General features: G+C 40.4%; 1 protein-coding gene across 21 annotated transcripts in view; it reads left to right on the top strand.

Moving 5' to 3' along the window:
* PTPRM (protein tyrosine phosphatase receptor type M) overlaps positions 1–16,163 on the top strand; it is a 483,430-nt gene that overhangs the window by 172,746 nt on the left and 294,521 nt on the right. For all 21 annotated transcript variants that reach the window (XM_087961551.1, XM_026671911.2, XM_087961547.1 and 18 more), the window contains exon 3: positions 15,745–16,013. In XM_087961551.1, coding sequence (XP_087817677.1) covers positions 15,745–16,013 — 269 coding nt within the window. The remainder of the gene's footprint in view (positions 1–15,744; positions 16,014–16,163) is intronic.

The following is a 16,163-nucleotide window of genomic DNA, read 5'->3' as shown; positions in this document are numbered from 1 at the left end:
ATATTTTAAGGATATTTGCTTGCTTGTTGGTTTATTTATTGAAATAAAATAAACCAACAAGCTAACAAACGAAGAAATGTTCAATGAAAATTGTGGAAACTGATCCATTGTGATCTTTAGCTTAACTTGGAATTTTCACATAGGCATTTCATGGGCCAGTCCCTGGCCATGTCCTCACTAAATTCTAATCCTTTAGCTAATTAATAGAGTCAATTTTATTTCCATGCATTCTATCTGTGATATTTAAGTATACTTGACTCATTTTAGGTGTTTGAAGGCTGTTTTAACAATGAAGAAATTGTTGGATATTCAGTAACAGATTAGCCATTTTTCTGTTTCTCCAAACTTATCCAAATTGCCATTAAAGGGTTTTCCACAAAGTCTAATGGATGCTCAGTCGTTGTGTAATAAGTCGCCAACTTTTGTTCCTATTATACATTTTCTAACTATGAAAGCAACTTTATTCCTTCTTTTTTATGTCTTGAATAGTAAATAGTGTGATCTTCTGACTAAATTCCATCTCAGTTTTCTGATAACTAACACATGTTTAATTGATTAATTTCTTTTTGGGGGTTAAACTGGGTTAAACTTTCCCATATTCATGATTCTTATGTTCCATGTTCAGAGTATAATTCTATCTTTACAGATTTTCTTTTCCTGAATGACAATGTGAGCAACTAAATGTCCCAAGGGCTTTAATCTAGACATGTCATAAACACGATTAGTATTCTGAAATATATTCAGCTCTTTCTCAGTAGCATGTGGAGCACCATCTAACCCGAGGGGCCCATTATTTGTTGCTCTGTTGTCAATCATTTTGTACTTTCTATGCATGTGATTTTCTTGGTAAAACACAAGAATGGTTTGCTGTTGCCTTCTCTTTCACAATATGAAATGATCCCTTTACCGTTGTAACAAATTCCACTCCAGCATCTTCCTATATCATTGTTTCCCTGTGCCAGCTGCTTTAGCTCGGTATCTTGGATAACTTTTAACCCTTTACTGGACCTTCTGGGATTGTACACTCTTTTTGTACACTTCCATTATTATTGTTATTATTTTTGTTTATCCCTTCCGGAAATATCCCACCCATCCCGGCTGCCATGATTAGGGAATACATCAGGATTTGAAGGATATATGGAATGTACCAGTATAGAAAGTAAATAAATAACAGAACAACTATGTATTTTGAAAATCTGCTTAAGAAGCTTGCAAGTAGCTGCTCAATAACCAACAATATTAATGTCCAGGTTATGTTTTTTTAGGAATGGATATACATCATCTCCCACAAAAATATTTATCACTTCTAGATACGGTATTTAGCCTCCCTTGTGAGATCTAGTAAATCATGAAGGCACAGTTGAATAGGCATGCCGATGTGTTATATTTCATATCTTATCAATATCCTGTTCAATGCTGAAATTCTTCTACCAACTCCAAGTTATTTAATAGGCTTATCTGTATGTTGTATTGCAGAAACAGTTGAATTAAAGTTGTTGCAGATGGAAACAATTTCATCTTCATAGAAGATGTTATATTAGTTGTACATGTGTTCATTTATACTTTGTGTGTGCTTGTGTGTGTGTATGTGTGTACTCTTCATAAACAAAAGATCTGAAAGAAGGATTAATCTGCACCCTTTTCTCCTTGAGGAAATAAAAATTAGAGGTAGAGTGGCATAGTCATTATTTCGTCTTTATTTAATATCTGGTTCTGGCAAAGATCTAAATACAGGTAGTCCTTGACTTACAACAGTTTGTTTAGTGATTGTTACAATGGCAATGAAAAATGTGACGTATGACCATTTTCCACACTTATGGCCGTTGCACATCCCCACGTGATCAAAGTTCAGACGGTTGGCAACTGACCATATTTATGACAGTTGCAGTGTCTTGGGGTCATTTGATCACCACTTGCGACCTTCTGACAAACAAAATCAATGGAGAAACAAGCTTCACTTAACAACCATTTTACTAAATTAACAAATGCAATGATTCACTTAACAACTGTGGCACGAAAGGTCATAAAATAGGGCAAAACCTTCTTAACAACTGATTAGCAGCAAAAATTTTGGGAAGAATTGTGACGACTACCTATATAATTGAAGAAGAGCAACAATTAAAACTGGAAAACTCATTGGTTGAATTTTAGGATTTACAAACACTTTAAAAGTACAGTACCCTTGTAAAATGTTAATGTAGAATATCTAACAAAGAATATGAGTCATTTATGCATTATATAAAGGCATAATGGATGTTACATATGATATTTTACAGCTCCATGTTTTTGTTTACAAAATAAACAATTCTCAGAAATTTTAGGATTTTTGTGCAAATTTGTTAGAAAATAATTGCAGTATGGCAGGCAGTAATCAGACTTATGCAAAATAATACAGTGAAAACAAGTTGGCATGTATAATGGGTTGTGCGAATAACCTTGAGGAAGTGGAAGAAGTGCCATAGCCAAGGTTAAAAGAAATCTAAGTCCAAAGCAGAAATGTAATTTGAGAAAGCAACTCAGATATACTCTCCCTAGTTCTTTTCAGGAAAAAGCAGAGACAGGAGGCACATTTCAAGATTATGTTAGTATTACTCTATGATGAAAGTAATTTTAGTAATTCATGTCTTTGGTATTCAGTTCTGGTCTACCCTGCAGGGCTGACAGCATTCTTCTATTTGGGATTAGTTAAGTGATTATTTTCACAATTTTTGTTTTAACTTTGTATTTTTTAGCATTTTGAAATATATGAAGCTAACACATCCTGGAAAGAGCATAAATTGTTTTAATTAAACACCCTTTATAAAAAGCTGTATTTTATTTTATATTGTTTAGGACAAGATTAAAACTCTTGCTTCATGTAAAATTTTGTTTACAATACAACAGCTTTTGCCCAGCTGTACTACAGTTATTTACATTTGCAAGTGTAAAGACACACATCCAACCAGCATTTCAAAACAGTATTTTATTTAGTTTTAATAAAGCTGATTAGTCAATACGATTTTTTTTATCTTTTTGCAAAAATGCATTTTTTAAATGTATCATTCTTTCTCTGAGACTTAATGAAGCTAACAGCAGAGTCGCCTTATAAAACTTTCCACTGCAGTGCATGGTTTTATTTTACTTAAGATGTTGTGGAGGGCTTTAGTTGGTTTGTTACAATTACATCATTGCAGTGATGCCATGTGGTTATAATAATCCATTGGTTATTTCAGAGATATTTTTTGATGTGTGGTAATCTTACTCTTTTCAGAGCTTGTACTGATTAAACAATTTAAGTAAACCAAAAGATCCAGTAATGCAAGAAGAAAAATCAGGAGTTACAGTGTAACAGTGTAAGAACTGTAACAGCCATTGTGTAGGACAGAGAGGCAGAAGACTAGAAGAGACAATCCATAAACATCAACTAGCAGTCAGAAGACATGATGAAAACTTCTTACTCATAACATATGGATAGATTAAATATAATTCAACTGAGAAACTTTGAGCATCCTGGTCCAAGCCAAATCCCAAAATTCTCGTGAATTCCTGGACGTTTGGACAAGTCTGTCATCAATAGTCACATAGAAACAAAACGTATTTACCATTCAAAAGAGTCAACAAAATCTAAGCTTTTTAGAAAGATCAGAAGACATCCCTTCCAGCAGCCAACACCCACATAAGCAGGAATTAATTCCAGAAAAACAATCAAACAGCAAATGATGGTCTAGTCAAGGAAGTAACAAGGAGAACATCCTCACCGAAACTGACAGGGCAATTTACTGTATACAAGCAGAGAGCAAACTCCACACATATACTGAAGATGTTACCTAGTTTAATAATGAAATGTCCCCCAAGAAGCAGTGAAGCTCAGAAAGCACCAAAGATTCCAAGAAGAAATTATAAGCAGCCAACTAATTATTCCACACTGAATATGCTTCAGTAATCTACCGCTATGGATTTCACAGTTTCTGGTTTTCTTAGATACCTCCAGAACTGAAGGTATTTTGTAAGTGATGTAATTGAATTATATTCACATTTTCATAGAATGGTAGGATAGAACATAATGAACTCTACAGCAGTCCATCTTGATTTAAATATAGTTTTGCAGTGACAACTTATAATGGTGATCAAATATTGCAAAAGTTTTACTCTATTAATGAAGAAAGGTACAACCCATAAAATATTTATTTCAAATGATCATTTGGTACAGTTTTATTATTTTGCGTATTAAGATTAAGTCTGGTCTGTTTTGTAGCTTGCTATTACAGATGTTTAGTATGAAAATTATCCATATCCCTAACAGTAATAAAATTGTAATATTTCCTGGATACTTTTCTAAGCTTTGCTTTTCAATTTCTAATTTATGAAGGCTATGGATCATTGTCATACTAAATCATTATAACTGCTAAATTGATCTCACTCAGTAATTTTGTACACTTGCATACAGTCTTTGGTCAAATTTGTAAAGCTTCTTTCATAACTTCTTTCAGGAAGCAGCTGCTTCAGAAAAACAGACAGATAAAATGGGAGTCAGAAGCAGAAAAGAAATGGATTGCCAATATAATAATGATTCAGAATCCCCCCTTGATTGCTTAATTACTGCTGGTATGTTCTTCTAAAAGATTACCACTGAGGGATATAACCTTTAATAACAACAACAACAAAACAACAACAAAAAGGTGTTTCCATGTACAAAAGCTTAACAAAATTCGATACAAATATCCACACACAATGTGGCATCCAACTAGCCAAGCCTCAGTCTCAAGTAGTAGAAAATCATTTGTCTTTTTAGTCACTCAGTACAGTCTTCTAGATTTTGGATTGTTCTAACAACAAAGGATGGTATCAAAAATGATAATATTGGTAGTTCCTTTATTTTCTTTCAACATTTAATACATTCTTTGTTGGCATACTTTATATAGTATAAAATAATTTGTACTTGTTTCATATTTTCTTTCCAATTAAAAAGCTCAAGATGAGTTAGGCAATCCAGTAAGGAAGAACAGAATAGTTGGAATTACAAGCTAATTACTTAATAATAAAGTTCGGATATGAGGAAACTAATTAAAAAGCATAGGATGAAAGAAATTAATAAAGTTCCAGCGATATGGTGTTAGTTTCATGTTGAAGAACCCAGGATGCAAGCACGAGCAAATGAAAAACCAAAAGAAGTAGGATGCCATAAATTGAAAGTGACATTGGAAACATAATGATCAGCCAGATCAAGAGGCATAATTTTTGTAGCTAAGAAATATACAGAGGTGATTATAAAAATGCTATAGAGAGTAAGGAAAATGACCTTGGTAAAGATATGCAAGATCTGTTACTAGGGCAACAAAACATTTGTTAAGTCAACAACATCACTGTCACACATGTGACACTCTGTTGTTATAGTCAATCTCAATAAAAGTGTTTTTTGCCATTCTGTGAAGCCATTTCTTACTCTTTTTTACCAAGTGATCTGACAAATGCTGAGTACAGACCAAGTGGGGAGCTGTTTCTTTCTGGCTGTTGTGGGACAAGCTGCTGCATGTTACTCCTAACTTTAGGATTTTAGATTTGTTCTGCAATATGATAATCCATGAGTTTAACCTTTTATATGTTTCTCTCCTTCTTGACACTTCTGTTAACATCTGAAAACTAAGGATTTTAAAACTACAACTGGGATGGAAACTATTTGGTGCATGGTAAAGTGAAGGCACCAGGCTAGCAACCAAGAGTATGTCAGTTCTAGTCCCACCTCTAGCATGAAAGCTGATGGAGTGATTTAGGGCCAGTCATTCTCTCTCAGCCCATGATGTCAGGCTTGAGCAACAATTCCGGTTGCAACAATAGATCAAGACTTGATTTATCCAAAAAAACAAAAAAAAAAGCAGGCTCTGCATTTGTGGGAAAACACTACCAGTATAAAGAAAAATAAAGTGGAGATTGACCTCTTCCAATCAGTTGGTTACTATGTTCATCCTCAGATTAGCTGGCGTAGCATAGTTAGAGCTTTTACTACTACTTTCTCCATAGAACTGCTGCGAGCATCCAGAGTGGGAGGTGCTCCAGTCTTCATTTCTCACAGGCTAAGTTATAATTAGGGAACGCTCCTCCTTCCTCCATGTGACCCCTCCTTGCGTTTCCCAGTTTTCGCTTAGCCTTCGAGAAATACAGGCTGCTAATTTACTGTTCCTTGGCCGTTTCAGGTTTCTTTCGTTTTCGTTGTGTCAGGTTTGATTAATACTATTTTCTCCTTGTCCCTGTGCCTTGGTATTTGCTCTAAATTTAGTTCAAGAGCTTTTTCGCTCTCAGGAGGGAGATAAGGGAACGGAGCCTTTCGCCCCCCCCACCCCTCCTTCCCGTTTCCTCTGCCGTTTCAAGCGTGCTGGGCTCAGCCGCTTGAATAGCCTGCGCTATTTTTAGCGCGCTGATTGCGTCTTCCCCCCAGAACGCCTTAGAGGAAGCAACGCTTCCTCTCCCAGCCCTTTATTTGTGATTTTGGATTTCTTGGTTTCTGATTAGGGCTGGTGCGCCTCTGAAATGTGCGCTCAGTGCCGGGCGGCCATTTTGAGCGCGCCTCGTGGCCGGCGCCATTTTTAATTCATTCAAAAAAAGAATAAAACGAATTTTATTTTTCTTTTCGTTGAGCTGCGTGGTCTTTGCAGGCCCTTAGCGGGACCGTCAGGCCGCGTGGACCATTTTTTTTTACTTTTAGAGAGTACTGTGGCTCCGTGCCCTGTTGCTTTTCTTAATTTTATTGTTGGCTTCTTTCCTTGCCCGCAGCTCTTTCAGAGGCGCTGGCACATACTCCCCATTGTTGTTGGGGGGCTGCCTAGGAGGCCTATTTGTTCACTATTTGTTGACTATTTGTTCACTCTTTATATATATATATATATATATATATTCATAGTTTGGCCTCAGCGTTCATTTGATTTATTTGGGTTTGAGGTAGAAGGCCTTTTTTTGCTGCTAAAATTTAATTGGCCTCATTTTCCTTTGGGCCTAGCCCACAACTTAAGACATAGTAAATAATTTTTGTTTATATAGTTAATAGCTTTAGATGGATTTTTCTTCCTTTATAAAATATATATATATGATGATGGCAGATGAGATTCTGCTGAAACGTTGCTACAACTTTAAAAGAACTACAATGACGTGGGAAAATACCCGAACCAAGCCGAACACCATACATGTAAGTACCCATGAAAACTTAAGAAAACATATATATATATATATATTTGAATTTGGTTAATAAGAATAATTCTAGTAATTAATAAATAGTTACATAAGTTAAGAATTAGAATTAAGAGAATAAAAATTTTTTTATTCCAAAAGGGGGACGTGACCCAACCTTGGGAAAACCGGCTTGCATTGTAGGCCGAACGCCTGGGCCAACCGCCTTTCTTATTGACAATTATTTGTTTGTTAGCATGGCAGAGGCTAATCCTACTGGCTCTTCTTTGAAGGCCAAATCTAAAACGCACTACCTTCGCAAAAGGGACAAGGACTCTTCCAGTACCGCTCAAAGAGACGCATTAAGACGCCATAAGGCCCTAGAGAAAGAGTTTAGCAAACGGGCTAAAGAATCACACTCTGTTACACCTGCCTTACCTTCTACCTCCGCCCCCCTCTGCCAAGTCAATCTTCCCCCTCCAGGTGCGGTAACACCCAGGGCCGCCAGCCCACCCGTGCGCCCGAGGCAACCTTCATGCCAACCGCTGCAGGCCTTCGCCCTGAAGATCCTGTTGCAGTCATCATCCCGGATAGTGTTAAGGAATGGATGCAGTCTGCCATCCGTCAAGGGATAGCCGAAGGAATGCAACAGCTGTCCAGACCGGACAACCGTGAAAGGACTCCCGAGGTTGGCTCCTTATCCGGAAGGTCTCTCTCCGGACCAGCGTCTCAGCATGGTCAGGTACCTTCCCATATGGATGCCCCATTCCCAGAGGGGGAGGACACCCGCGAGGAGGAGGCAGCGGGCTTTGAGCCCTTCGAGGAGGACGAAGGCTCTGATAGAGGGTCCTTACAGTATTCCGAGCCTTTTTTTGAGACAGAGCCTATGGAAGGGGAGATGTCAGAAGATGAGGGCATTCTTCCTGAACAATCTCCTACTGTTGGTCTTTTCAAACCTCATTTATTTAAGTCTTTACTTTTCAAAGCAAAAAACGCTTCAGGTCTGACTTCCCAGTCTCCCTCCGACCCTCCTCCATCGAACCCAGAGGATCCAGATGACCTAATGTTCAGGCAGCCGGAGACCCCCCCGATCTTTTCAGATTTGGTTGCCAGACAGTTGGCTTCGGTGGGCCCTTCCCCCGCCCCCTCTAGTCAGGACAAGAGGTTATTTAATCTTGACCCGGATTTCTCCGCTATGTTGGATACCCCGGAGGTGGATGACCCAATTGTAAGACTAGCCTCTTCCTCCAACCCTACCTATGCACTGGAAGCGTTGAAGCCGGAGGACAAGCAAGCAGAGATGGCGCTCCGATGAGCGCACCAATCTGATGCTTGGGCCATTCGGTCAGCCACTGCCGCCTCCTTCTTCACCCGGTCTTCCATTAGGTGGCTTAGACAGCTGAAGCAGCATATCCCCCCAGATAACACCAGGGCCCATCAGGATATTGCAAAAATCACGGCGGCGGCAGAATTTGCAGCCGACGCCACCTTTCACTCTGTTAAGTTTTCATCCCGAGCCATCTCTTCCCATGTAACTGCCAGGAGATTACTTTGGCTTCGGCACTGGCAAGCTGACATAAAAAATAAGTCCAAGTTGGCTTCAGCCCCTGTCTCAAAGGGAAAACTGTTCGGGCCCGCGCTTGAACCTTTACTGCTGGAAACTCGGAACAAGAAAAAGTTCTTGCCCTCGCTTTTTCATAGACAGGAATCTAGGGGATCCCAGCCCTTTCGGAGGGGCTCCTTCCAGCCATCATTCACCCCTAGGTTTCAGGGTTCCCCGTCATTCCGGTCATCCTACCAGGACCGGAGTGATTCGGGAGACAGAAGCAGAAGAGGGGGCAGCTACAGAAGGCCCTTTAGGGGGGCTGGGGGCAGGGTGTCCCGCCGACCTAGATAGGATTACAGGTCTTTATCCCATAGGCGGCCGCCTCAGGCATTTTGCCGACCAATGGGAGGAATCCACTTCAGATGCTTGGGTCAGAAGCTCCGTGCGTTTTGGCCTGGTCTACAGTTTCGTACTTCCCCGCCTGAACATTTCAGGATTTCACCCATTTCCAGGGATCCTACTAAGCGGGGCCTCATGGTCTCCGCAATCAAACATCTGTCTGATATTAAGGCCATCCAACCTGTACCAACTTCACAACGAGGAAGGGGTTTCTATTCCCTTCTATTCTTGGTGCCTAAGCATTCCGGCAGTTGGAGACCCATTTTAGACCTTAAGAGACTCAATCGCTTTGTTATTCACCATAAGTTCAAAATGCAGACTTTACAGTCTATTTTGCAAAGCATCAGAGAAGGAGATTGGCTTACGTCTGTCGACCTCTCCAAGGCTTATCTCCATATTCCCATCCATTCCTCGTATTCTAAATATCTGAGATTTTGCTATAACAATCAGCATTTTCAGTATGTGGCCCTCCCCTTTGGTCTCGTCTCGGTCCCGAGATCCTTCACTAAGGTGTTGGCGGCTATAGCAGCGCACCTTAGACAGGTCCTCATATGTATCCATTGCTATCTTGACGATATCCTTGTCGCATCCCCTTCCCGACATCAGGCCGAGAGTGATACTAACACTACCCTCTCGGTTCTCCAGGCCCACGGTTTTTTAGTCAATTGGGAGAAAAGTCAGCTTAGTCCTTCCACGCGTATAGCCCACCTGGGGGCTGTGATTGATTCTGTGGAAGGGAGAGTTTTTCTCTCTCAGGAGAGGCTCATTAGTATCCACGCAGCTATCAGGGCTATCCGGCAAACGGGGAAGGCATCTTTGCTCAGTCTATCCAAGCTGCTGGGAAAGCTGGTTTCTTGCATCTCTATTATCCCTTGGGCTCGCTTGCATTCCAGATCCTTGCAGTGGTTCCTCCTACCATACCAGCGTTCAGGAAGGAGCACATCAGGCCTGGTGGTGAAAGTACCTCCAAGGGTCCTCGCCTCTCTCCTTTGGTGGACTCGTCCATCTGTCAACTCAGGACATCTGTTCAAGGAGCCTCAAAGGATCACTCTCATGACGGACGCAAGTCTTTCCGGATGGGGGGCTCACCTGCAATCGCTATCGGCCCAGGGAGTTGGGTCTCCTGCGGAGCAAAACCGAAACATCAACTGGTTAGAGCTTCGCGCAGTGTACTTGGCCCTCCGAGCTTTCATTCCTCAGGTGAGGGCGCCATGTCCTGGTCCTTACGGACAACACTACGACCAAAGCCCACATCAATCGTCAAGGGGGTACCCACTCCATTCTCCTCATGAGGGAGGCCGAGCGACTGTGTCGGTGGGCAGAAGCACACCTGCTGTCCATCAGAGCAGAGCACATCTCCGGAATCTCCAACGTCCAAGCAGACTGGCTCAGCAGGGCCACGCTGGACCAAGCAGAGTGGCGTCTACACCCACGCCTGTTCAGGGAGGCAGCAGCCAGGTTCGGCCAGCCTTTGGTAGACCTCTTTGCTTCGCCACTCAACGCGCAAACACCACGGTTCTTTTCCCGTTATCCCTCCAACGGTGCGGAGGACCACGATGCCCTGCGTTGCCCGTGGCCTCCCGGGCTGCTGTACGCCTTCCCTCCATTTCCATTGATTCCCAGGGTGATTCGGAAACTAATATTCGAGAGAGCAGAGGTCCTATTGGTGGCTCCGTATTGGCCCAGGAGACCGTGGTTTGCGGACCTGCGCAATCTGTCGATAGCCCCGCCGTGGAGGATTCCACCAGAGCAGATCTCTCTGTCACAAGGCCCACTCCTTCATCCAGAGCCGCAATGGCTTCAGTTAGCCGTTTGGAGGTTGAGCGGGAAAGACTAATTGAGGAGGGCTTGTCGGCCCAGGTCATTAATACCATTTTGGCTGCCAGGAGACCTTCTACTACTCGTATCTATGATGCAACCTGGAACAGTTTTTGTAAGTGGTGTCACAAATCATTCGTCGATCCACGTTCTCCTTCCATTGCCCAGATCCTGGCCTTTCTGCAAGACGGCCTAGATGGGGGCTTATCACCCAATACCTTGAGGAGGCAGGTCGCAGCTCTCTCAACGGTGGTGGCTGGCGGCTCATTCGGTCCTCTTTCCCACCACCCTCGGATTAAGGCCTTTCTTAAAGGGGCTTCCAACTTGCGTCCTCCAGTGGTGCACAGATACCCGACATGGGACCTTAACAAGGTTCTCTTGGCCTTGACTAAGCCTCCATTTGAGCCTCTCAGAGAGGCAACACTTCAATTTCTTACCTTTAAAGTAGTTTTTCTGGTGGCAATAACCTCAGCTAGAAGGATATCTGAAATTGCAGCTCTATCCGTGAGAAAAGATCTGTGTATTTTTCATCCTGATCGGGTGGTTTTGAGACCAGACCCTTCCTTTCTACCAAAAATCAATTCAGCATTCCACAGGGCACAGGAGTTGGTCCTCCCTAATTTCTGTCCAAAGCCTTTGCATGAAAGGGAAAGACAGTGGCACACCCTCGATGTTCATAGGGCGTTGCGTATTTACATCTATCGCACACGGTCCATCAGGAAATCGGAGTCTCTGTTTCTGTCCTTTCAGCCAAAGACGTTAGGTTGTAAGGTATCCCCGTCCACAGTGGGCCGTTGGATTAGAGCCACCATATCCAAGGCCTATTTGGTTCAGGCTCTTCCGGTCCCTAGTGGAATAACCGCTCACTCTACCAGGAGTGCTGCTACATCAGTTGCCTGGGCCACTCAGGCTTCCATTCTTGACATTTGCTGGGCTGCCACCTGGGCTTCCCCGTCACCCTTCATACGCCACTATAAAATTGATACCTACGCTTCAGCTGAAGCATCCTTTGGCAGGCGAGTCCTGCAACAGGTGGCGAGAGATACCCAGGAGATTCCGATCCAGACGGAGTCCCGCCCGTAGGACACACATGCTTTGGTATGTCCCACTCTGGATGCTCGCAGCAGTTCTACGGAGAATGGGCGTTGGTTCTTACCTGATACGCCTCTTCTCGTGGAACTGTGTAGAGCATCCAGCCCCACTCTTTTTTGGTCCGTCTGGTGGGGAATCCTGTTTCAGCCAATGACGTTGTTGTATATAGTTGAGTTTGTACTATAGTTAAGATTAGAGGGTGTTTTTGTCCTCTCGTCTTCGCGAAACTGGGAAACGCAAGGAGGGGTCACGTGGAGGAAGGAGGAGCGTTCCCTAATTATAACTTAGCCTGTGAGAAATGAAGACTGGAGCACCTCCCACTCTCTGGATGCTCTACGCAGTTCCACGAGAAGAGGCGTATCAGGTAAGAACCAACGCCCATTTTCTGCTGCTTACCATATTTCAGAGAGCATTCCTTCCAATTTGTGTAACCTTCCAACCTGGAAGGTTCAACCTTCCAACCTTCGAACTACTGATCTAACTTCATTTTCTAGTTCTAGAAGCCCTTGTAAGTAAGGAATATTTTCTAAAATATTTTTGATGTTGAGATCTCTACTGTATATTCCTTCTATCTTTATTTGATCTCCTTTGATTTGGTTACTATCTGTCCATTGGTATCTTTTAGAAAACAGCTCTCTGAAGTTGTTTTCCAAGGAACTTGTTAAATTCTTGTCTTCATTCCATAATTTATCTGGTTCTCTGTCAATGAAGTTCAGGACTTTAAAGCAATTCCTGACCTTCTCTTTGAAAATGGTGAGTATAGGTTTAGATTCATATCATGGAAACAGATTGAATTTCTTCTTATTTTTTGTTGTTGTTGTTCAGCTTAAGTTGGACCTTTCACATGAGACATTTGACCTTTCACATGATCTGTTCCATAGTGAGCACCTGGGCAAGTCCTTAATGGTATAATTATACTCCCGCAATTCCTTTAAGCAATAATAGAGGCAATTTGATTTTTACACATTCTTATCTGGCAATGTATAAAGGCATAGTTTTGGTTGTTTGAAGATAGCATTAGCTATGAAAAAATAATTGTAGTGGCAGAAATTTGTAAGTTATCTCCTGCTTCATTTCAGTTTTCTAAGCCATACAGTCCATCTTTCATGGTTCCAACTTTGGCATTCCAGTCTTCAATCACAAGCAGTATATTTTGTTTCCATGTTCTGTCAATTTCAAATTTAATTTCATCATTCCTCTTTGTCTGCATTCGTAGTTTTAGCATGGAGCATGACCACAAATCTATTATTCACAACATTATTATTCACTGATTGCATTGAAACCAAGTATCGTTCTTACTAAATCTTTTAAACAATATCTTATCTTTGTTTTTCATGTTCTGAATAATAAATACTATATCATATTCTGACTGAAAAGGACCTGGTCCATGTCAATTCACTGATGCTTAAGATGTCAATGTGTAGTCATTTCATTTCAACTTCCGCTGTGTTGAGCTTTCCTGTATTCATGCTTCGTACATTCTATGTTCCTGCTGTAATTCCATCTTTGCACTTTTAGGTTTGCCTTTCCTGTATGATAACAGCAGCAACAAGACATCCCTAAAGCTTTAATATAGCTATGTCATAAACAGTATTAGTATTCCAAAATGACAACAGCAATAGCATTTAGACTTATACGTGCTTTACAGCATTCTCTGGATAGTTTACTATACCTTTTAAACAATATTTTACCAATATTGTCAGCATATTGCCCCTGACAATCTGGCTCCTCATTTACTGACCTTGGAAATATGGAAGGCTGAGTGAACCTTGAGCCCGCCTGGCTATGGACAGAGTTAGTCTGCAATACTGCATTCTAATCACTGTGCCACCAGCATTACTGGGCTACCATTTTTTTTCAAGTTTTGCTTCCTGAAAAACGTTTGGTGATTATGATAGACTACTTCAAAGTGGAGACAAATATGTTTTTAGAATGACATACTAGATATGCTTCAAGATTAGTTTCATGTTTTTGTATGTTTCTTTTAATGTGTGCAACATAGCCAATATGTACTGGAGGGTATACATTACCATTGTGTAAAAGCGGATTTCTATAAAATGGTACACAGTAGGTTAAATTACAGGTTATTATTGTGATTAGCAGCCAAAAATCTATATGGTACACCCAACTGTTCAGGAAGCAAAATCTTTTTGTCCAGAATATCCTATGGTCCTCCTCAGTAATATGTTGAGTGCCATTCAAATTAAGGGGTCCATCCTACATTACATTACATCAACCATTTTATATTTTCTATCAATTTTTTGGTAAAAAAATTGAAGAGTGATTTACTATTGTCTTCTCCAGCACAGTATGAATTGGTGCCTTGGCATGTCACTAAAGTGATCATCTGCATCTGGCATCTTCCTATATCTGCTGCCTGTTTCCTTTAACTAGGCAGCTAGAAGATCTTCATGCTTTGCGAATATATGTTCTTGGCATAAACCAAGATGAGACAGCACAGCAGGACTTGGGATGGGAGATTTCTTCATTGAACATACACAATTAAATTAGCTTTGAACTTTTGCTTTCATACTGATCCCTTCTTCACAAATTCAATCCAATTCAGTAGGTTCAATTATTAGTCCATTTTCCTTACTCCTAGATCATAGCATCAAAATATTGTACTAGGTATATCAATTTTGTTGGCTTTCAGTCAAGTCTGCTTTGGAGTAGTAGTTCAAAATAAATGTGCATAAGATATTTCAGTCTTTATATACAGTATCCTGAATTTACTTATGTAAAGTATTTGAAAAATATACTATGCATGCAGTACACGTAATTGTTGGTTAATTACCATATTCAACAACCTTTCAAAGATACAATAGGACTGAATGAAGAGACTGAATGAAGAGGTTCTTCAAGTTACAGCTGTGGCACCATCCCCACAGTCACTGATTGTGATTTTAGTTTGGCAGCCTGCTCACAAACTATAACAGAAGCAGGATCCTGAATCATATGGTCACCATTTGAAACCTTCACTCTCAGTTTCTGACATATGGCGATCAGATGATGTCATCCTTAATGTCTGCATGGGATTCACTTCCACCAGAACTTCCAGAACTACCATTGTAATTTGACACAATCACATGACATCACACTTTATCACTATATTGCTTAACAATGGAACTCCACATCCCACTTATTCTAATTAACTGAGGACTACCTGTATAAGACACTTATAACATGTCTTATATGAATGTTATTGATCCACAAAGTGATGAGAGTAAATTGTGTTGTTTCTTATGGGTTTAACATTTTTAAAAGTAAAATATTTTTATTGTTGTTTATTGTTTTATTACTTCTAAGATATAGGAAATCAGGAGAAATATCTGACTTTCCCAGCTATGAATGGAATCTCAAAACTAGGAAGAAACTTACTTCTAGTTTAGTGGTTTAAGAAAATAATGTATTTTCTTGTTTCCCAAAGTAAACTTTATTCTACCACTGTTTTGAAATTACTACAGAATCTAATACAATATCAACCTGCAATATGTAATTATAGTATGTTATAATTGTATGATAGTAAGATTACAGAAAATATTTTCAGTATTTTAAATTTGAATCAATTGTTTCAAGTTTGAAATACATTCTTCTGATCATTCTAGAATGTCCATTCTTAAAATGCTTCAAATCCAAACCATTTTGCACATTTCTGTAGAACAACAAACATTGCAGAAAAAAGAAGAAATTGAGAGTGGGAAAAGATCTACACTCCAACTTATTACTTATTTTCTTTTATTTATTGTCTGCAGGATCTTACATGTTGGTGAACACTACTGAAAGAATTGGCCAAAAAGCCCACCTTTTGCTACCACAACTAAAGGAAAATGACACACATTGCATCGATTTCAATTTTTTTGTTTCCAGCAAGAGTGGTTCCAGTCCTGGAATTTTGAATGTTTATGTGAAAGTTAATAATGGTGAACTTGGAAATCCAGTTTGGAATGTCTCGGATGCTCCTATTGGAATTTGGAATAGAGTGGAATTGGCTGTCAGCACCTTTTGGCCAAACTTTTACCAGGTACTGCTTTGTTGTTCTTTCACTTATGAAACATTCTTCCTCCCTTTCAATGTTTAGTCTATATCATGACTAATGCCTTTATTTGAGCTACATAAATTATTGTATAAAATTATTTACAAATGAGCAAAATACCTTCATTAAAAGGATGAG

The sequence above is a fragment of the Notechis scutatus genome, chromosome 3 (assembly GCF_049901735.1).
Source record: "Notechis scutatus isolate UNSWTSFEM ecotype Mainland chromosome 3, rNotScu1.2, whole genome shotgun sequence".
NCBI lineage: Eukaryota > Metazoa > Chordata > Lepidosauria > Squamata > Elapidae > Notechis > Notechis scutatus.
This window is presented reverse-complemented; position numbering and strand designations above follow the sequence as displayed.